We start from the raw sequence: 21,831 nt of genomic DNA, 5'->3' as shown, positions 1-21,831 counted from the left end.
TCCTTCCTCCAGCTCCATGCCAATGCCTCTAAGATACTTTCTTTTCTGGGCTTCTAGGCCCAGCCACCTGTTGTCTCTATGAAGAGTGAAGGAGCCACCCTAAACTTAGCAGCTGCCCTTGGCCTCCTGCATGGAGCCATGTCTGTCTCAGATGGCAGCTGCTTTGCCTTATATGGTTTACCATATAACCTTATATGGTTACCATGGGGTCTAGGCCATGGAGGAGTCCACTCATTTACTGGATTCTGGGAGGGGAAAAGGACTCCAAAAGAAGGGGTGGGAGAGAGTTCAGGAAACCAGTCAAAAGGAAGGTGGGGTGTTGAGATCAGGAACTGAATGGACATTCACAGGATGTGGGTTTGAGTTGGGGCTGAAGACTCAGATAACTCAAAAACCAAGGAGGAGCTGGGAAGCTGGAAACTAGGTTGGACTGAAATTTCAGGATGGGGGGCTGGGGATTTAGCTCAGCGGCATAAGCGCCTGCCTTGCAAGCAGGCAGTCATGAGTTTGATCCTCAGTACCGATAAAAAGGAAAAAGACAAAAAAAAAAAAAAAAAAAAAAAAAAGGAAAAGAAAAGAAAAGAAATTTCAGGATGGCAGACATTCTATGGAAGTCAGAACCCTGGGGCTCCGGAGACAGGGAGACAGGAAGTCGGGGGAGAAGCTTTAGAATTTGGAAGGTTGGGGATCATAGGGTCAGGTCTTTATGTTTGTGGAATGAAGGCAACGTAGGGAGAGTGGGGCTAGGTTCTTAGCAGAAAAGCTGAAGTACAGAGGAATGTGACAGTAAGGAGAGGGATTGACAATGTTGGAGTTTTTGATCCCTCAAAGAATAAAAATACAGATGGGAGAGTTTGTGATATTGGAGATTAATGAATTTGGGTTCTGGAATCCTCCACTAGAATAGGGGAGCATTTGAAGGTATGAGGCCTGCAGAACTGGAATTTTGTCTTTGGGGAGGGGCTCAAATAGATGAGGGGCAAAGAGAGGGATTTAGGGCTTGAAATTCCTGCAGGAAATGGGAGATCAAGAGAGATGGGTTGTTTAGAGGATTTGGGGGCTCTGAGTATGTCGAATTAGAGATAATGAATTCGAGAGTACAGGACCAGGGCACAGCTCAGTGTCTCGAAGATCGTCAGAGGGGAAACTCAGGAGCTAAAGGACTCAAGAGAGGCAGCACGGCACTCTGTTGTTAAGAGCTGTACTAAATGCCTCCAGCCCCTTCTCTGCACCGTCACCAACTGTCATCCCCTTTCCGCGCTTGTCTCCGGTTGTCACCGACTATCCCTGGGTTGGCAACGCCTGCTGGCAGCATCCCTACTCGTGCTACCATTGGTGGAGACAGCTAGCTATCTTCCTATCCGTTGCTAAAGTGGAAAAAAGCAATCATTGGCTAACGAGATAAATTAATCGCAAATTTGGCCCGCCTTTCCCCAGCTGTCACTCTTTCCTAACCATTCCTTCTTCGGAGACCCGAGAATTCCTCCGCCTTCCTATTGACTATAGCTGTTGTCTGTCACTGCACGCCTATTTGCCTTTCTCATTGGTTCACTTTCTGCAGTTTCTATTAGCTAGGAGGCTGCAAGGCCCCACCTTCTATTACAGTACCTGCCTTCTTCCCCGCCCTTCCGCTGCCATGTACTCTTCAGCTGTGCTTATTGGACAAGAGGTTCAGGTTCCCGCTTGGTTATTAGTTACCTCCCTTATCCCGCCTCCTGCCCTCACTCACCCTCTAGTTGGTCTCATAACCTTCTCCGTTTCCTCTTTCCAGGTTACCCAACCCCTTCCCACCTCCAGCCCCACCCACCCTCCCTTCGATTGGCAGGAACCCAGGTTCCTCTCTCCTATTATTCGTCCAAATGCTCAGACGAGGCGGGAGGGAAAAAAAGGGGCGCGATGAGCCAGGCCTCGCGCAGGCGTGGAACACCAAGAAGCGGCCGCTCTACCGCGTCTGCGCAGGCGCGACGTCCGCCGCTTGCTCCAAACGTGAGGGTGGGAGGGCGAGAGTGAGAGGGCGCCAGTGAGACCCCGGCGCTAGGCGCCTGCGACCCTAGGCTCGCGGCAGGCGGCGCGCCGCCCCGCCCTGCCCGTGCCGCCCCGCCTCCGGCGCGCGCCGAGCCGCGCCCTGCTCGTTCTCTCCTTCCGTGCGCCGCTCGGAGAGCCTGAGGGGCGGCGCCTTCTGCGGCCTGCCGGGCTGGGGGATGTGAGGAGCCGCCCGCGGCCATGGAGACGGGCCCGGCGCCCCTGGTGGCCCCGCCGCGCCGTCATGGCGCCGCCGCGGCCCCCTCGCCACCGCCCCGGAGCTCCCGGGCCGGGCCCATGGTGGTGATGGCTCCAGGACCGCCGGTGACCACGGCCACCTCGGCCCCGGTCACCCTGGCAGCCCTCGGGGAGGCGCGGGCCGCCCGGGGTTCGGGACCGGTCGACGCGTGCAGCACTGAAGAGAAGACTCCGGAGGCCTCGTCCGAAGCCCCGACGACACAGGTCGCCCCTATCCCGGAGCCTGTCTCGCCGGCGGCGGTGGCCTTGGGGGCAGACTCTGCGAAGCCCGAGGAGGCAAGAATGTCCCCTGTCCCGGGACCCGGGACGCCCGCCGGAACCCCTACTAGGACGCCTTCCAGAATGGCACCTGGGGCCCTGGCCGCCAAACCTCCGCTCGCCCCCAAGCCTGGAACCGCAGCGGCCTCAGGAGTGACTGTACGGGCTGCAGCAGGACAGGTGACTAGTGGACCTGGAACTGTAACAGCCACATCAGTATCAGCAGGACAGGCTGCCGAGGACCCCTCAGGGCCCAGCACGGGAGCTTCGGGGACATGTGAGGCTCCGGTAGCTGTCGTGACGGTGACCCCAGCCCCGGAGCCTACTGAAAACTCTCAAGACCTGGGCTCCATGTCCAGCCTGGGACCTGGTATCTCTGGGCCTCGAGGGCAGGCCCCAGACACTCTGAGCTACTTGGACTCAGTGAGCCTCATGTCTGGGACCTTGGAGTCCTTGGCGGATGATGTGAGCTCCATGGGCTCAGACTCAGAGATAAACGGGCTGGCCCTGCGCAAGACGGACAAGTATGGCTTCCTTGGGGGCAGCCAGTATTCGGGCAGCCTGTGAGTACCCTGAGGGCACCTGGTGGCCTACTTCGGGCAAAGTGAGGTTGGGGGAGGGGGTTGTGATACACTTCGGCCAGCCGGCTGCCTGGCCACCTCTGGGGATCCATGGGATGATTAGAGAGGGAGCTGTGGCCTAGAGCATCCTGGGATTTCTGTGGCAGTGACGTGTTAGAGTTTTGGACCAGGGATCAAGACGTCTGGGTTTAAGCCTAGGATCTTCCTTTTGGTGCATTGTGTGTCCTTGAGCTAGTGGCATCCCCAATTTCGTGCCTTATTTTCGTCCTCTGTGAAGGGTTGAATGAAATGATGCCCAACTCCTGATATTAAACTCCAGCTACAGACCAAAAATTCTGAGAGATTGATTGGGTAGGGGTTCTGATACAGACTTTTGATCCCTTAGGGGCAGAGGGGCAGAGAGAGGTTGGTATCTTCCCTCACACAGTGGTAGGTCTGTTGGAGTGGTACAGTGGGCAAGTCTGGTGATGGAGGAGGGGACCCAAAGGCCAGGCCCCTGGTGAAAGAGGGCAATGTTGTGTTTTCACTGAAGGAAAGGGGTGGGGGAGGCTGCTTCCCCATTTCCTCATCTCCTCAGCCCAGCTTACTCTTTCCTAGTTCCCTCCAGGGGCCTGAGTCACTCCTGGGGTGGGGGTGTGATCACCTCTGACTTCTTCCTTCCCTCTCTCTCTGGATCCTGCCCATTGTTCTATACCCCCTTGACCTGCTGGTCAGTACAGCCTTGCCTGAGCACCCAGGTGCCAGGCCCTGGGCTGCCTAATAAGGATAAAGTAATCCTTTTGAGCAGTTCATCTAGGGGAAGAGATGGATGCTTAACCGTTGGTTTTAATAGTGTCAGGTTTAGCATGGAGATCATCCTAAGGTTTTGTGACCACTTGGAGAAGGGACCCTTTGGCTCATGTGGGAATTCAGCTGAAGTTAATCTAAAGGAATAAGTGAGATTTAGTCATGAGTGTGTTTTGGAGGTCAGGCCTGTGGGAGGATTACATACATGCAGGATTTATAAGCAAACAAGAATCAGAAAACTTATTTTTGTGGTACTGGGAATTGAACCCAGGGCCTTCACATTGAGCCCTTCTACACAGCCCTTCACATCTACAGCCTTTTTTATGTTTCGAGACAGTGTGTTGCTCAGGCTAGGCTGGGACTTGTGATCCTCCCGTCTCAGTCTCCAAGACTGCCTGCTTGCAAGTGTGTGCCACCACATCTGACTCAGAGAACTTTTAAGCACAGGCATTTGTGATCTGATGTGGGGAAGGAACCCCAGTTTGACCCATGTGTTTTCCTATGTTATATTACATTCAGTTTATAGGTGAAGACATAGTTGAGTGAATTGCCTCCCTCAGATAGTCTGGATCTGTGTGGCCAATGGCTTTCTTCTCAGTACCAAGTTTTGCCCTAAAAACTTGGGTTGAACTTTATTGTGGAGAGTCTTTCTTATGTGCCCAGGCACTGTTGGGTGCTATTTCTCTGCTTTGTATTTTTGTCACTAAAATCTTTGATCCCAGAGGAATCTACTTCTGAGGCAAGGCTGTGACTTTTCGCAGCTCCCTGCTGTCTACAGGGTAAAGTCCAGGCGCTTTAGCCTGCATACAAGCTCCTTATTGTCCAGCTATGCCAGCCTCTCTGGTCTGATTTCCAGCCGCTTGTTGCCAGACACTGTACTGTTTTAGTGCTGACTTGTAGTTGCTCTCCTTTCATATAAAGTCCTATTCCACCTGCCAGGAATGCACTTCTCCCCCTTCTTTGCCTGCTAATTTCTTCTCAGTCCTTATGTTTTACCTTTTCCAGGAAGCCTTCTCTGACCCCCAGTGCATCTTTTTTTCTTTTCTTTTTTTTTTTTTTTTTTTTTTTGGCTTTTTCGTTTTTATCGGTACCGGGGATCGAACTCACGACTGCCTGCTTCCAAGGCAGGTGCTTATGCCACTGAGCTAAACCTCCAGCCCCTTTTTTTTCTTTTCCTTAAAGACAGGGAACTCCTATGCTGGTGAACCTATGGCAAACGTGTGGCTGTTTGTTAGCACTGAAAACTCTATAAAAAGTTTGCTGTCATTGCCCTACAAAGTTCAGGCTGAACTTGAACTCACTATGTAGCCAAGGCTGGATTTAAATTTGTAATAATCTTTCTGCCTCAGCTTCCCAAGTGCTGGAATTACTGGCATGTGTTACCATGCCTGGACTTTTGTGCATCTTCATCATTGGATTTCTTGTATGAGATTGTTGTTACCTACTCTCACAGGCTATGAAGGGTAGAAGAGGTATCTTAGCCTTCTCAGTCCTTAAGAGTTTGGAACTAACGTATGGTAGAGATTAATGAGAGGTGGTGTCTCTGTTTAAAGAGCTTTTTTTTTTTTTTTTTTTTTTTTTTTTGGTCATGGGTACCAGTGATCGAATTCATGACCACACACTTGGAAGGCAGGCACTTATGCCACTGAGCTAAATCCCCAGCCCCTAAAGAGCTTTTATGACAAAAGAAACTAGACATTTAATGAATCCCTTCTATTTAACAGTCCTTTATACACATTTTCTCAAAAGTCCTCATAATTGTGTAGTTAGTGTTATTCTGTCCTACAGGTGAGGGAGAGACTCAGGTTATCACTTGCAAATATGCAGTAGGTTTTAAGGGACATAACAGGGATTTGTGCTTAGATCTTTTTGATTTCTAAAACCCAACTCTTGCATTTTACTTGCCTCCTGGGGCTGATTCCTTCAAATAACTGTTTCAAGACAGATGGGGCATCCTTGAGTGTGAAACTGACATAACAGTGGACAAACAGGGCAAGGAGAATTTCTTTTCCTGGGAATTTGGGGAGATTTCAGGGAGGAGGTGGTAGAATAAATCCCAGATGGCCCATGAGATCTTAATTGCTCTTAAGAAGACATTTGTTCTGTATTTTATTTGATGGATAATTGCTATTATTTACTGAACCCCTGCTGTGTGTTATTTTGTATAACTCTTTGAGATGCATGTTCAAGTGGACATTGTCATTTTTTACACCTTACAAGTGAGGAAATTGAGGCTTAGAAAAATTGAGTTGATCACGGTCACACAGGTTAAGCTAGGACTTGGATCCAGGTCCAGTACAAAATGTGGTGTTTGTTTGTTTGTTTTTTGAGACAAAATCTCAGCATGTAGTCTAGGCTGACTTTGAATTCACAATGCAGCCCCAAGTGGTTTGGAATTTGTAGCAGTCCTCCTGCTTGAGTCTCCCAAGAGCTGGGATTACAGGTGTGTCTCACTATGGCTGGCAAAAATGTGGCTTTTTTTTTTTTTTTTTTTTTTTGCTTTTTGAGACAGGGTCTCTCAATGCAGTTCAGGCTGGCCTTGAGCTCACTTTGTAGCCGAGGCTAGTCTTGAACTCACAACCATCCTCCTGCCTCAGCCTCCTGAGTGCTGGAATTACAGGCGTGCGCCACCATGCCTGGCAAAAATGTGACTTTTAAATATATTGTACTTGCTTCCCAAATTTGGAAATGTCAGCAAGGTGTAGTGGCGCACACCTATTATCCTAGCACTTGGGAAGTTGAGAAAAAAGGATCACTGTGAGTTTGAGACCAGCCTGGGCTATATAGTGAATTCAAGGCCAGCCTAAACCAAATAGTAAGACCCTGTCTTAAAACTAAAACCAGGGCCTGGGGATTTAGCTCAACGGCATAAGTGCCTGCCTTGCAAGCACATGGTCGTGAGTTCGATCACCACTACCGATTTAAAAAAAAAAAACAAAAACAAAAACCCCACTAAAACCAAAGACCTGAGTGGTGCATGCCTGTAATCCTAGCATTTGGGAGGCTGAGGCAGGAGAATCATTGCAAATTCAAGACCAGCCTGGACTACAAAGTGAGCTCCTGAACTGCATAGTGAGACCCTGTCTCAAAAAGACAAACAACCCCCCCCCCAAAACTAAAACCAAAACCAAAACAAATCCAAACCCAAATTTGTATATGTCAAAAGTGGTATTTGAACATGACCTCTGTTTGGAGAGCCAACAGGGAAGCCTTTTCAGGGTGGTGAATAGAGCTGAAAAAAGCTTTGGCCAAGTGGCCACACATTGTGATATTTGAATGCTTAGAAAATGTCCATTTTGTCCCTTGAGCCTGGGAAGATGGTTTGCTGAGTTCCCCTGGCAACCCAGGTTTTAAGCTGCTGCTACTGACCTTTCTGTGCTCCCCCATCCTGCAGAGAGAGCTCCATTCCTGTGGATGTGGCTCGGCAGCGAGAGCTCAAGTGGCTAGAGATGTTCAATAACTGGGATAAGTGGCTGTCACGACGTTTCCAGAAGGTTTGAAAGGGGTGTACAATGGGCTGGGCAACATATAGGGGTGGCGGGAGCATGTGTGCTCCAGGATAGTCCAGGAGACAGATGTAATCTGTCTGGGCCATGTTGGGGATAGATGGTCCTTGGGTCCCAGTCCAAAGGAGTCCAATGTGGCATGGGGAACCCAGGGACTTCTGGGGAAACCCTGGAGGCTGTGCCAGCCCTGAAGCTGCCTGCTTGGCTGTGACTGTGCCTTAGGTAAAGCTACGCTGCCGGAAAGGGATCCCCTCATCCCTCAGAGCCAAGGCCTGGCAGTACCTGTCTAATAGCAAGGAACTTCTGGAGCAAAATCCTGGCAAGTTTGAGGTATGTGACCCTCTAAGCTGTGGGGACATGTGACTTTGTCTATGTAAGTGATGTCAGTTCTCTCAGATTCTGAGATACTTCTGCTGTCCCACTATAGGAGCTGGAACGGGCTCCTGGGGATCCCAAGTGGCTAGATGTGATTGAGAAGGACCTGCACCGCCAATTCCCTTTCCATGAGATGTTTGCTGCTCGAGGAGGGCATGGGTAAGGTGACCTGACTGTGGGTCAGTCAGCAAACAATTCTTTAGTTACATTTTCTTTTTTTTGTCTTTTTCCTTTTTACCGGTACCAGGGATCGAACTCATGACTGCCTGCTTCCAAGGCAGATGCTTATGCCGCTGAGCTAAATCCCCAGCCCAGCAAACAATTCTTGAAGGTTCCAGCTAGCTACAAGGCTTGTTTGAAAGCAGTTCTTGCCCTCCAGGACCTATAGAAGAGTGATTCTTTTTTCTTTTGTTTTTTGAGACAGGGTCTTGCTGTGTAGTCCACACTGGCCTTGAACTTGCTATGTAGCTCAAGCTGGCCTTGAAATCACAGCGATCCTCCTGTCTCGGCCTTCCAAGTGCTGACATGACAGGCATGTGCTACTGTGCCTGAGAGATCTTTTTTTTAAAGAGTGATCTTTAATGGATTGAGCATCCTAGGAGGGAAATCTGAGTCTGGTTTTGCACATTTGTGTATATGGACACATCAAAGGTTCATAGAAGATACTGCATTTCAGCTGGGGTGTGTGTGTGTGTGTGTGTGTGTGTGTGTGTGTGTGTGTGTGTGTGTTGGGGATTGAACTCACGACCTGGTGCTTACTAGGCAGACATTGGGCTGCTGAGCTATATCCCCTGCCCTTCAACTGGTTTTTGAAGAATAGATAGGAGCTGGACAGGGTTTTCCTGCCTGTGAGGATATAAGGAGCATCTGGGCAGTGAGATTGGGTAGAACTGAAGCCAAAAAGGAAATTTTAGAGCCAGAATACCAAGAGCTGAGCTCTTAAATGCTGTGCCAAGGCACTTGGGTATTTGTTCTGTGGGTAAGTTTCCTCATGTGCACTGTGTACCATTCCCTAGTAGCATGCAAGATGCTCTTAGGTGGTTGTCGGGTGGAGTTTTTTTCTTTTCAGTGCTAGAGATCGAATCCAGGCCTTACATGTGCTAGACCAGTGCTCTACCACCACTGAGGTATATGCCCAGCTCTTTATATTTATTTTGAATTAAGGTCCTGCTAAGTTGCCCAACTGGGCCACAGACTTGCGATCCTCCTTTCGAGTGTTAAGTTCATTATTTTTGTCTTTTTCCTTTTTATCGGTACCAGGGATCGAACTCACGACTGCCTGCTTGCCAGGCAGGCGCTTATGCTGCTGAACTAAAGCCCCAGGCCCTAAGTTCATCTTTTAATGAATATTTATTGAGTACCTGCTATCTCAGGCATTGTTCTAGTCCTAGACATCAGTGGTGAACAAAGACAGAAATTCCTGTCCTCATGGGGTTTACTGTAGTTCAGTGAAGATAGATAATACAGCAGATAAAGTTGTATATGAAATAATGGTAAGTACCAAAGTAGCAAAGTTTAAAGCAAAAAAGGAGACTAGGAAATGTGAATGGGGATGGGGTGGGTTATAAGGGACCAGAACTGATGTGTGTGTATGTGTATGTGTATTCCCTCAGTGGTACTGGGGATTAAACTCAGGGCCTTCACACTGAGCTTGGCTCAAGTTCGTGATTTTCTTGTTGAGCCTCTCAGAGTGCTAGGATTGTAGGCAAGCATCACCACACCTGGCTTGACTTCATGTCTCAAGAGGGTTATTCTGGCTGGTGTGTTAAAACAGACCACAAGAGGGCTAGGAATATACAGCTCTGGAGCACAAGTGCCTGTTGGCAAGTTTGAAGTCATGAGTTCGATCCCTGGTAACAAACAAAAAAACAAAAACCCTCAAACAAAAAAACAGGGTACAGGGAGACAAGGGTGAAAGAATTAAAGATAAATCATGGTCTTTGGTCTAAGACACTAGAAGAGTGGAGCTGCTGTTTCCTGCTGTGGATGGGACAGACTGGGGGAGAGGTAGGCTTGTGGTGCATATGATGGGCTCAGTCTTAAGTTTAATGCCAGGTGTGGTGCTACATGCCTGCAATTCCAGGACTTGGAGGCGGAAGCAGTAGGATCACTGCAAGTCTGAGGCCAGCCAGAGGTACATAGTGAGTTCTAAACCAGCCTGAACTACATGGTGAGAGCGTCTCAAACAATAGCAAAAAGTTTAAATTGCTTTTTGGACACCCAGACAAGATGGGTATACCATATATACAAATCTAAATTTCAGGGCAGAAGTTTAAATTGGAGATAAATTGGAAATTGAAAGAGTGTCATTTATGGAGGGACTTGATCCATACTGCATGAGCTCCCCAAGACAGCAAGTATAGACACAAAAGGAAGATGTCTAGGGATTGAGCCCTGGACCTCTGGTGCTTTGAGAATGGGAAACAGGAAGAACCGGTGGAGGAGACTGAAATGAGACTAGAAAGGTAGCAGAAAGATGCATAGAGTGTGATCCTAGAATCAAAGTAAAGAGTTTCAAAGATCAGTGGTGGAAGTGGCCTTACCTGGCTGAGGGCTCAGGTAAGACAAGCCTAAAAACTGACCTCTGGATTCACTGCAGAGGTCATTAGTGACTTAAAAAGAGCAGCTTTTCCAGATATGCCGGGTAAAAGCCTGCTAGAGAATAGGGGTAAAGATATTTAAGTCAGTGAGTGCCTACTCTGGAGTTGTTTTGTTGACTAGGTAAGGGAAAAGGGTGCTATTTGGAGAGGAGAGTGGGGCCAAGGGAGATAGTTTTAAACAAGAAGTAACAGCATGTTGTTGGTGTGTTGATGGGAATGATCTGGTAGAAAGACCAAAACTGGTGAAGCAGGAAAGGTGGCAGGATTGCTAGATTGCTAACCTATGCTGGTAAGTGGGCAAGGGATTCAGAATTCAACTTTGGGGCCAGGCCAGGGATATAGCTTAGTAGCATAAACACCTGCCTGGCAATGCAAGGTCTTGAGTTCGATTCCTCGTACTAAAAAAAGAAAAGGGGGAGAAAAAAAAAGAAGAAGAAGAAGCATTCTACTTTGCCAGTATCACAGACGGTTCACCCATAGCAACGGGAGAGAGGGCAGGGATACAGACGTAGGCAGGTGGGTGGATGTAGCGTGGGAGCTTATGGAAGTTACATGTTTATTTTAATATGTACTAGGTAAAATAACCAGCATATCAAACCTGTCATTTTTAGGATGCTTTTGTAAAATGGAGAAAAAATATTACATAAATAATAGTAGGGGTGGTATCCAGACAAAGCCCAGATGATCACAGTTGATTGGATTTGGGGCAAAACTATTACAGGCAGTGTTAGGAATATATGTGTGAGATTGGAGGCAGGCAGAGGATCTGGGCAGTTGTTTTTCTGGGCAAGAGATGGAGGTCAGAGCTGAAAGTAACTGTGGAGGTAGAGTGAGAAAACAGACATGAATGGAATTCAGGATATAGCGCAATTAGCCTGAGGGAATGAGGAAGACTCTATTTCTAATGTGGAGCTGAGTGGATGGAAGTCCCAGCAGTATCAGGGAAGAAGAGCAGGTCTAGGGCAGGGACTAGATGCAGAGACCAGAGAAAGATCTGAAGTATAGCTGGCTTCCAAGCCAGCACCATGATCTTGGACCCCCTGACATGGCAGGCACAGCTGATGAAATCTAATGAGACAGATAAGGCAGGCCCTGCCCTGGAGAGCTGCCACTCTGGGGTGATAAAAACAGTCAGACAATGTTAAAAGAGGGTTGCTTCTTTTTCTGAGAATGGTGAAAGCTCCCTGGAGAATATATGACCTTGAATGTTTATGGATTAGTGGCAGATGCAGGCTGGAAGGAGTGTGGCCTGTGCTAGGGAATGAGTGCAAGGCTAGAGCCTACACTGTGCCTTTGGTTTAAGCTTGAGAGGCAGGATTGTGGAGACAGATGGAAGAATGTGGTGGTAAAACTCCGGTTAATTTGGTATTGGGTACAGGCAAAGTCTGACTAGGCTTTGTGAGGGCACATTTGGTTTGAGGCAGAGTGCTCCCAACTCCTATGTTTTCCATCTTCCATAATTCCACAGGCAGCAGGACCTGTACCGCATCCTGAAGGCCTACACCATCTACCGGCCTGATGAGGGCTACTGCCAGGCCCAGGCCCCAGTGGCCGCAGTGCTGCTCATGCACATGCCTGCTGAGGTCAGCACACATGGTCCTGGGTGGGTGAGGAGGTGGAAGGATCTTGGCCTACAGTGGTGATGGGGGAGCTGCCTACTCCCTACTTCTCAGGCCCCACCCCCTCCTTGTTCTTGCCCTTCTCAGCAAGCCTTTTGGTGCCTGGTACAGATCTGTGACAAGTACCTCCCAGGTTACTACAGTGCAGGGCTGGTGAGTGTCTGGTTTGGGTATACTGGGACTATGACATTTCCAAGGCTGCAAGGGAATATTTGCCCCACCCCACCCTGGCCTTTCTGTCCCTCCCTTCTGGGGCTTTCCCCACAGAGATGAGGATCCCAGTGACAGCTGATTCTACTGCAAGGGCTCCATAGCAGGCCCAAGTCTTCCTCTCATGGCTCTTCCCACTTCCAGGAGGCCATTCAGCTGGATGGAGAAATCTTCTTTTCACTCTTGCGCCGCGCTTCCCCGCTCGCACATCGGCACCTGCGGCGGCAGCGCATCGACCCTGTGCTCTACATGACGGAATGGTTCATGTGCATCTTTGCCCGCACCCTGCCCTGGGCCTCGGTGCTGCGTGTCTGGGATATGTTTTTCTGTGAAGGTATTTCTGCACCCTGGGCCACAAAGGCAAGGTGTTCATGGACAAGAAATGTTTCTTGGGTCGGAGCTTCACTGTTAAGCAGCCCATAGTTTAGAAAAACAGGCCTGGTCTTAGTTCAGCCATCAACCTAGAGGCTGCTCTCCTTCCTAGCAACCTGGAACCCATAGTAACTCATTTCTCTTCCTGAAGTCTATTTCCTCATCTGTAAGGTTGGCAATTGTAGGGACAGGGGCTATGGACTCCATCTACTTGGGAAGGGCTTAGGATCTCAGGATTGATTCCCTCATGCTTTTCATTCCAACCCTGCAGGTGTTAAGATTATCTTCAGGGTGGCTCTGGTCTTGCTGCGACACACACTGGGGTCAGTGGAGAAGCTGCGTTCCTGCCAAGGCATGTATGAAACCATGGAGCAGCTGCGAAACCTGCCCCAACAGTGCATGCAGGAGGACTTCCTGGTACATGAGGTAGGCCTTGGGCCACCCCCTACCTGCTTCGGCCCATATTTGTACTCTTCTTCATTGTGGTATCTATTTCTTCTCTGTCTAGGTAACCAACCTTCCAGTGACAGAGGCCCTGATTGAGCGGGAAAATGCAGCCCAGCTAAAGAAGTGGCGGGAAACCCGAGGAGAACTACAGTATCGGCCCTCACGGCGACTGCATGGTTCTCGGGCTATTCATGAAGAGCGAAGGCGGCAGCAGCCACCCCTAGGCCCCTCCTCCAGCCTTCTCAGCCTCTCTGGGCTTAAAAGCCGAAGCTCTCGAGGGATCCCTTCCCCACCCCCTCCTACCCGCAGAGCCAGTGCTGGTCCTGCTCCAGGGCCCATGGTCACTGCTGAGGGACTGCACCCATCCCTTCCCTCACCAACTGGCAACAGCACCCCTCTGGGTTCCAGCAAGGAGACCCGGCGGCAGGAGAAGGAGCGGCAGAAACAGGAGAAAGAGCGGGTAAAGGAACGGCAGAAACAGGAGAAAGAGTGGGAGAGGCAAGAGAAAGAACGGCAGAAGTGGGAAAAAGAACAAGAGAAAGAACAGCAGAAGCAGGAGAAGGAGCGGCAGAAGCAAGAGAAGGAGCGGCAGAAGCAGGAGAAGAAGGGGCAAGGCCGGAAGCTCTCCTTGCGTCGAAAGGCAGATGGGCCTCCAGCGCCCCACGATGGTGGGGACAGGTCCTCAGCAGCTGAGGCCCGGCAGGACGCTTACTTCTGACCTCAGCCTGGGGCTGGACTACATGGTCTCCTCTTTGCCCTCAGCCAAGAGCAGGCCTGGCCCAGGGTGCTCCCTGGCAGCTGCCGTCCCTCTCTCTGAGAAAAGCAGCCCAATTCCCCATCTCCTTGCCAGCTGCTGCTCCCTACACAGTCAGGACAGCCACAGGGGCATGGGCAGCTGTGACTGACTCTGGAGCCTCTTGCCTCCAATTAGGCTGAGGTCTCGTATTCCTGCCAGTTCTCACTGGCGTCCCCTCCTAGATGCTGTCCTGATTGGCCTCATCACCAGGTGACTCTTGGCAATGGGCAATTTGCAGATTCTTACACTCCAGTGGTTCCCCTATCCACAAGTGGAGCTAGGTTCCTTTTCCCTTCTTCAGTCCTTCCTGCCCCTGTCCCTCTGAGGGCTAAGGCTTTCCTTGACCTACTTCTGGACATCTCTGTGTTGTAATTATGTACAGAGGACCAGGCTGGCCCTTGGTGGGAGTGCTTGCTCTGTTGTCTGTCTTGGTTCTCCTTTCAGTGTTCCTGCACTCCAGTTTATTTAAGGGGACATGCACTGAAATAGGAAATGTGCCCCACTTCCTTTCCCATCCTCTGGTCTCCTTGCTCATCCATCTTGCTCTGTATTCTCAGGCTGCCTCTGCTTTGTCTCACCAAGACCCTTACCTTTCATCTTGTTCCCTTCCAACCCTCAGGCCCCTCTCTGAGTAAGGAGTCTTCTCTTGAGCTTCAGGGGGTGGCACTCAATGTTTACATTCTCTTCTGTCTCAGCCCCCATCCCTTGTGGCGCTTTGAGGAACCGGAAAAAGAACCTGCTGTTGTATCTGGGCCTGTCTCCTACTTTGTTGTTTGATGAGGGAGCTTTGGGGGTAGGAACTGGGGAGGGAGAGAGCCAAGACCTGGGTCTCTATTGAAGCAGTCTGATGACTGGCAGGTAGATGATCGCAGTCCTTGATCCAGCTCTCATGTTTTTTTTGTTGGGGGGTGGGGGCGCGGGAATGAGACAGCATCTTGCTGTGTAGCTCAGGCTGTCCTCAAAACTGTTGTTCCTCCTGCTAAGAAAACATGTATGCCACCACGCCCAGCTGTCTATCTCTCACTCATCAACAATCACTAGTTGAACTTCATCTTTCTCTGGGATCTGCTGCCTCCCCTGTCACTGGCTCCTTGGAGCCCTCTATTCACTGCCAGCAGTACCTGGATCTCCTTCCCAAACTGCTCATGCAACTCTTGGAAACTCGGAACTGAGAGTAGCAAGAAAGTCACCATCCCCTGGGGGTGAGCTGAGCTCTTGGCCAGCCATTTGGCACAGCTGCCAGTACTGGGCTTCCAAGGGGCGCAGCAACACAGCCTCCGACAGCTTACCCCAGCCAGTGCCCACAGCCAAGCCCGCAGCTCTTCCTGGTTTTCTGCAGCCCGCTTATAGGCCTGTCCACCTGTGCTCTCCACACCAGGGGTCAGGATGGTGAATGCATAGGGTTCTGTGGCCTTACAGAGGGGCTCCACTTTACAGTTCTACAGAATGAGCCCCAGGGGGATGTGATCAACCTAGTGTTCTAGATAAAAGAGGTTTCCTTTAAGTATGAAACGAGGGCACTGGTAGCGGGTTTGTTCAGCAAGATGCCCTCCTGGTCTGGCACCTGTGTTTTGTATGCACGAAAAAAGCACTGATTTTTGCTGCAGTTTCATGGTGGTCCAATATGGGAAGAAAGCCTGGGGGTGGGGGAAGAGAAGAGGTTCATTTGGTTGAGGTCGGGAACACCCTGCTGCCCCCTTAGCAGGCTCCAATTGGGCAGTCTTGGCCCAGGAGAATTCAGACTCCAGGTGTCCTCAAGAGGTACAGGTAGAATTCCAAGCCGGAATCCCGATCCTTCCCACCTCTGCCTAGGCCAAACCGCATCACAGGCAGGGGATATTGGGTCTGGTTTGCTAAGCAGTGGGCGTCATCCTGCAGCTGTAGTTCGAGAGGCACCGTTGCCCTCTTAAAGGCCTACCTGAATGCGAGATGCATGGGGTTTCTGGTCTGGATGCTGGGCGCCGGTGCCAATGCTACTTCTCCAGTGATGGCTCTGCAGCCCCAGAGAACGGGAACCAGCCAAGGAGTATGCGCGGCAAAAACGACCTCCCCTGGGTCCCAAAGGGAGCTAGTTTCGGAAAGCGCCCTAGGTAGGGTCAGTTCCCCCGTCCCGTCCCCCCCCCTCCCCCCGCCCGGTGGGCCATCAGGCAGGCAGGGCTTCACTTGGACTAGAAGAGGGCTGGCAACCTGACTGGAGCAAGATTTCTAATGATATGGTGAGAGGCTCAAATCCTAGGGGTAGAGCAACCCGATCTCTACCTGTAAAGCCGGCAGAAAAACCACTGGCCATGCAAGAATCTGCCCTTCTGTCCGACCCTAGGCGTCTTCCTCCCCACACACACACCCTTTTTTTTCCTGTCTTTGAGACAGGGTCTCGCTATGTGGTTCAGGCTGGAGTTGGGCTATGTAGCCCAGGCTGGTCTCAAACTTGCAACGATCTGCCTGCTTTAGTTTCCCAAGTGCTGGGATTACAGAAGTGTACCATCACGCTGTTTTTCTATTTTTTTTTTTTTTAATATGGTTTCGCTTTGTAGTTCAGGCTCTCCCTGAAATTTATGCAGTCCAGGCTGGCCTCAAACTCGCAGTGATTCTCCAGTCTCAACCACCTAAGTACTTGAATTAGAGGCGTGCGCCTCCACGCCCTGTTAAAATACTAAGTTCCTCCAATGCTTTTAATGTATATAGTTCAAGGAAATATAACTACTTCCGGCCGTCTCGCGTCCGGTTGGAGTCTACGCCTTCATACGCCACTCCTCTGGTCTCTGTAGCGCAACGCTTACGTCACTTCTGGCCAGAGAGAAGGGCGTCACTCTTTCTCGTGTACTTCCGCCCATTCCCGCAGTTAGTCTTCTGGCAGGAATGAAGCCACTTCGGGCTTCCCCGGCGCCTTCTGTAAACTTCCGGCCTCCCTCGCGCCTTCGTAGTGCTCTTCCGGGTGATGATCGTCGGGTGCCCCGGAAGTAGCCCTGGCGAAAGCATCTTTCCCTTTCTTCCCCGCCTCTCCCCAGGTGAGCGCGCGCGAATGGGGGTACCTAGATCTCCTTGGCCTTGGTGGCCCCTAATTTGTACACTAAGCCCGGGACAGTTCGGGGGGTCACCACATTGAATTATGAATTTGCGCTGGGAGGAGCAGTGCGCTAGGGCGTCAGGTCCTAGAACCATCCGGCCCTGCGACCTCTGAGGGCGCTGGGGTTTGGGGAGCGGGTGTCAGCCAGCGGGGCCCTGTCGCTTCACGCGCTTATGGAGATGATCACGTGGGAAAGCGATTCGTCCAGGTTGGGAGTCCATGGGGGAATTCTTCGCGCATCCACCCCACTGTCCCTACTTCATTAACTCTGTTGCCAGGTTCAGTGCAGAGGGCGTACAGGCATCCTCTAGCTGCCCTTTTCAACCCCTGATTGTATGCTCTCTCCTCTACCAAACCAAACTAGCTCCCTTTAGGGCCCGGCGGCCCACTCCTTCTGGCTGCCCTCCCTTTGCTGTGCTTCTCATGAGTCTCCCCGTTACCAGTTTCTTTTTTTCTTTTTCTTTTTTTGATACTGGGAATCGAACTCACAACCTCGCGCTTACCAGGCAAGCTCTTGAACTGCTAAACTAAATCCCCACCCCCTTCACCCAGGTTGTTTACTCTGCATCCTCTTCCTGTTCTCAGTTTGGGGAAGACCTCTCTGTCCAATCATGCCAAAAAGGAAAGTGACCTTCCAAGGCGTGGGAGATGAGGATGATGAGGATGAAGTCAGTGCTCCCAAGAAGGTGAGGATAGACGCCTTAATTTTGTGATGAGTGAGAAGAAAAAACCTGGAAACTTGAAGAGAGGCGGGGCAAAGAAAGGGTTAGTTTTTTCTTTCTGAGGAGTATATTTGAAAGATTTTTAGTTTGGTCTATATGCTGTATGAAGTATTTTGGAGCCAGGCCAGAGGTGACACACTCGTGTAATCCCAGCACCCAGGAGGCTGAGGCAGGAAGATCACTATGAGTTCAAGGCCAGCCTGAACTATCTCAAAAAAAAAAAAGGAAATATTTGGGAAGTAGCTATGGTTTGAATTTCTCATTTGCTGGTTTCTGTGCATAGCTGGTAGACCCTGTGGCTGGGGGTCCTGGGAGCCGCTTCAAAGGCAAACACTCTTTGGACAGTGATGAGGAGGATGATGAGGAGGAGGGATCCAGTAAATATGACATCCTGGCCTCAGAGGATGTAGAAGGTGAGCTGCACTTACACATTGCTCTGTGGGAGGGATAAGTAGGGTTTCTTGGTGTGTGGAGCAGGGGAGGCTTCTGTCTCTTTTTGCATGCCTCGCATGGATGGGAAAACTGTGTTTGCAGGTCAGGAAGCAGCCACACTTCCCAGTGAAGGGGGTGTGCGAATTACACCCTTCAATCTTCAGGAAGAGATGGAGGAAGGCCACTTTGATGCTGATGGCAACTACTTCCTGAACCGGGATGCTCAGATCCGAGACAGCTGGTTGGACAACATCGACTGGGTATGGTCTGGACCTCGCATGGCTGAGGCCTGGGGGTGGCAAATGCTGGGCCTGTGTCCCTGTTCCAGTTTGAATAAAATAATTCTCATATCCTTCCATTACAGGTGAAGATCAGGGAGCGGCCACCTGATCAGCGCCATGCTTCAGAGGAGGAGGAGGATAGCTTGGGCCAGACCCCAATGAGTGCCCAAGCCCTCTTAGAGGGACTTGTAGAGCTGCTATTGCCGAGGGAGACAGTAGCTGGAGCACTGAGGCGTCTAGGGGCCCGAGGAGGAGGCAAAGAGGGTAGCAAGGGACCTCGACGGCCCAGTTCCCCCCAGCGCTTAGACAGGCTCTCTGGGTTGGCTGACCAGATGGTGGCTCGAGGCAACCTTGGTGTATACCAGGAAACAAGGGAACGGTTGGCTATGCGGCTGAAGGGTTTGGGCTGCCGAACCCCAGGACCCCATGATTCCACGCCTCCACCCTCCCTGGATATGTTTGCTGAGGAAGTAGCAGAGGGGGACCTGGAGACCCCGACCCCTGCTCAGAGAGGAGGTGAGCGTAGAGGCCAGAGGAGGAATATTGTCGGAAGGAGGCAGGGCACTTGAGGCCCAAATGGCTTTGTCTGTTACTTTTCTTTTTTTTTTTTTATAACCATCTTAAGTATATATCTTAACAGATATATATATATATATATATATATATATCTGTTATTTTAGAAGCAGAGTCACCAGCTGATGGTTTGGTGGATGTGATGTGGGAATATAAGTGGGAGAACACAGGGGATGCCGAGCTGTATGGGCCCTTCACCAGTGCCCAGATGCAGGTAAGCCCCTTTCTGCTTCTGCTTCATCTCTTCCTTCCCAGTCTCCCATCATGCTTTTCCATTTCTGTCCTCTCTTCCTGCAGGCCTGGGTGAGTGAAGGCTACTTTCCAGATGGTGTTTATTGCCGGAAGCTGGACCCTCCTGGTGGTCAGTTCTACAACTCCAAACGCATTGACTTTGACCTCTACACCTGAGCATGCTGTGTGTGCTCAATTTCGCAGCCACTACTTTCCTGGACTTTTGGTGGAGGAGGCCCTAGCTGCCTTGGGCCACTTTTGGTTGGAGACTGCTTTTCAATCAGTTTCCCCTTTCCCAATAAAAACTTGGGTATGCACTGGGGTTTGGCTGTGCTGATGGCCAGAAATGAGGGGCCTGCTCCATGGCTTGCCTCAGTCTTTGACTGTTCATGTCCATGAAGTTTCTTGAGAGTTTCTCTTGGGTGTCTTGGACTGCTTCACCATGGTTTTCCGCCTTTAGAGGCATAGGCAGGCCTCTTAGGTGTCCTGGAGCCTCTACCTGGATGTTGGAGGCGGTATAAAAATCCATTTACTCATGTTCTCTTTTTCAGTCTTCTCTGGGTGTTCTTGTGCTGCCATTCTTAGGATTTAGACTTAGGATCTCGAATTCTCTGTCCTTGCAGTCTCTGGAGTATAGAGCCTCAGAAGTGGAGATTCTATATCTGGAAGAGGCAAGAGGTCTATAATACTTCAGGATCCTGTTGAGGGAGGCCATGTAGACCAGCTGTACTCTGTACCAAGCCCAGAGAGGGGGAGTGACTAGAGGTCACCCAGTGAATCAGAAAGCTGGCCCAGGCCCAGTGGGCTCCTTTCTCAGACCATTCTTGGCATAAAGCCTTTTCTGTTCGGTCTTTGAGGCTCTGCAGCTTGCTTTTTTTAGGCTCCCGTATGTGTTGGGCACACGAGTAGTGCCTTGAGAAAACAGATAATTGGGCTGGTCCACTTCAGGAATTCTGAGTTTGAAGGCAGAGGAAATGTGAGGCAAAAGGATGTAAATCTACGGCCTAGACTTAACTCCTTCACCCATCGTCATCGCTGCCTCGTGCCTCACTTTACTCATAAGCAACTCAGATTCTTCCTCTCTTCCACCCTGCCTACCCATGGGACTCTCCTGGGGAGCTGTGAAATCCTTTAAGATTCTGATTGAGGGGCTGGGGATTTAGCTCAGCAGCATAAGCGCCTGCCTTGCAAGCAGGCAGTCGTGGGTTCGATCCCTGGTACCGATAAAAACGAAAAAGACTCCCCCCAAAAAAAGATTCTGATTGAGTGCCCTGTAGCCAGGGCAGTGGATCTTTTAGAAGCTCCTTAGGTGTTTCTTATATGCAGCTGGTGCCAGGTGTGGTTGTGTAGAACTGTAATCCCAGCACTCAGGAGGCAGAGGAAGGACGATTGCCATGAGTTCAAGGCCAGCCTGAACTACCTAGTGAGACACTAACAAAACAACAAAAAACCCAAAATAAATAGTACGCAGCTGGTTGAGAATCCCTGAGTCTGACTCATAACAGGTACATCTGGAGAGAGGTTTCTGGGTCACACCAGGAAAGCAGAGCTGACTGTGTATGTGGCTCTGGTGAATCCATTAATTGCAGTTGATCTAAGCACACAAGCCCAGGGTAGCAGGAGCCAAGCTAGGAACTAGAAAAGATGAGGGCCAGACTGGCCAGAGTTTCCTGACGCTCTCCAGCTGGAGGTTAAGTCTCCAGTTTCTGGGGTAAGTAGGCTACACTAGAACTTTGATGATTCCAAAAAGCTATCATTGATAAGATGCCTGACTGTTACTAACAGAAGAACCTTACCAGTTAAGAGTTGTTAAGATACCATAAATTAAAAGAGGCAGTTGATTTCTGAAGTGAAAAGCATCTGGATGAGTGAAATACAGTGCTCACCTTCAATGTCCTTGTCACTGTGTTTTGGGAGGCGCTTACTATCTAGAAACTGTGGGCCATTCTTCCTACAAGCACCTCAGAATTGACTTCAGTGTCCCAAAGCTCACCTCACCTTCCTCTCACAGCTTCCTCCTTAATGTACCATGTAGATACAAAGTAACGGCCCCAGAGATACCCCATCCTGAATCCCAGAACTTGGAACCTGTGAAAGTTATGTCATGTGGCAAAGGGACCCTTACAGGCATGATGGGGTTCAGAGATCTGAAAGGGGGAGGTAGCCTTGGGTTTCTTTCTTAAGATCCATTTTATTTTGAAGAGGAAAAAATGTAAAATTTCACATCAGTTGGGGCAACAGGCCCTGGGTTTCTGAGATGGGCCTAGCAGTGAGAGAATGGGAAGCAGAGAAAGGCAGGAATGGATTCTTTCCCAGAGGCCCCACCAAGAAGTACAGCCAGTGAGACCATTTTGGACTTTGACCTCAAGAACTGTAAGATAATAAATTTTTGTTCTTTTAAGCCTCTTAAGTTTGTGATCATTTTGTACAGTTCCAGAAGACAGTAAACATAGACCTACCCAGCTGAATGCCACTACCTCAGACCCACCATAGGCCAGGGTGGCCTCGAACTTGCAGTGATCCTCTTACCTCAAGAGAATGCTAGGATCACGAATGTGGCAACCCACCTGGTTGTTTTGTTTTGTTTTACTTTAAGTTTTGATACAGGATCTTGCTAAATTGACCAGGCTGGCCTTGGACTTACTGTCCTACTTCAGCCTCCCAAGTACCTGGGATGACAGGCATGTGCCATTGT

The 21,831-nt window shown here is 50.2% G+C and overlaps 2 protein-coding genes across 4 annotated transcripts; both read left to right on the top strand.

Moving 5' to 3' along the window:
- Positions 1–1,900: 1,900 nt before the first annotated feature.
- On the top strand, positions 1,901–14,582 carry Tbc1d10b (TBC1 domain family member 10B). Of its 2 annotated transcripts, XM_063226821.1 has the most exons (9): positions 1,906–3,101; positions 7,300–7,399; positions 7,634–7,741; positions 7,839–7,945; positions 11,855–11,969; positions 12,093–12,158; positions 12,360–12,549; positions 12,859–13,013; positions 13,096–14,582. In XM_063226821.1, exons 1-9 carry the CDS (start codon positions 2,224–2,226, stop codon positions 13,750–13,752), a joined length of 2,376 nt encoding a protein of 791 aa, XP_063082891.1. In that variant the 5' UTR covers positions 1,906–2,223; the 3' UTR covers positions 13,753–14,582. The 2 variants fall into 2 exon arrangements, with proteins under 2 accessions (XP_063082892.1, XP_063082891.1); XM_063226822.1 differs by lacking the exon at positions 12,093–12,158 and having other exon boundaries at positions 1,901–3,101.
- Positions 14,583–16,643: 2,061 nt separating this feature from the next.
- Cd2bp2 (CD2 cytoplasmic tail binding protein 2) lies at positions 16,644–21,542 on the top strand. 2 transcript variants are annotated; one of them, XM_003477869.5, is made up of 7 exons: positions 16,644–16,838; positions 17,483–17,583; positions 17,903–18,032; positions 18,154–18,311; positions 18,416–18,848; positions 19,013–19,119; positions 19,203–21,542. In XM_003477869.5, the coding sequence occupies exons 1-7, from the start codon at positions 16,769–16,771 to the stop codon at positions 19,311–19,313; spliced, it is 1,110 nt and encodes a 369-aa protein (XP_003477917.2). In that variant the 5' UTR covers positions 16,644–16,768; the 3' UTR covers positions 19,314–21,542. The 2 variants fall into 2 exon arrangements, with proteins under 2 accessions (XP_003477917.2, XP_063082894.1); XM_063226824.1 differs by having other exon boundaries at positions 16,685–16,838; positions 17,450–17,583.
- The last annotated feature ends 289 nt before the right edge of the window (positions 21,543–21,831 follow it).

The sequence above is a fragment of the Cavia porcellus genome, unplaced genomic scaffold, assembly GCF_034190915.1.
Source record: "Cavia porcellus strain 051 isolate PalLab524CR breed Dunkin Hartley unplaced genomic scaffold, mCavPor4.1 scaffold_16, whole genome shotgun sequence".
Taxonomy (NCBI): Eukaryota; Metazoa; Chordata; class Mammalia; order Rodentia; family Caviidae; genus Cavia; species Cavia porcellus.
This window is presented reverse-complemented; position numbering and strand designations above follow the sequence as displayed.

What these genes read in the sequence shown, in the direction of transcription:
- Tbc1d10b (XM_063226821.1), top strand. Translation starts at nt 2,224, where the DNA reads ATGGAGACGGGCCCGGCGCCCCTGGTGGCCCCGCCGCGCCGTCATGGC. An exon ending in GCTGCTCGAGGAGGGCATGG is followed by an intron (nt 7,946 to 11,854) that starts GTAAGGTGACCT and finishes ATAATTCCACAG; the next exon opens with GCAGCAGGACCTGTACCGCA. An exon ending in GTTACTACAGTGCAGGGCTG is followed by an intron (nt 12,159 to 12,359) that starts GTGAGTGTCTGG and finishes TCCCACTTCCAG; the next exon opens with GAGGCCATTCAGCTGGATGG.
- Cd2bp2 (XM_063226824.1), top strand. Translation starts at nt 16,769, where the DNA reads ATGATCGTCGGGTGCCCCGGAAGTAGCCCTGGCGAAAGCATCTTTCCC. An exon ending in GGCCTCAGAGGATGTAGAAG is followed by an intron (nt 18,033 to 18,153) that starts GTGAGCTGCACT and finishes CTGTGTTTGCAG; the next exon opens with GTCAGGAAGCAGCCACACTT. An exon ending in GGTTGGACAACATCGACTGG is followed by an intron (nt 18,312 to 18,415) that starts GTATGGTCTGGA and finishes CTTCCATTACAG; the next exon opens with GTGAAGATCAGGGAGCGGCC.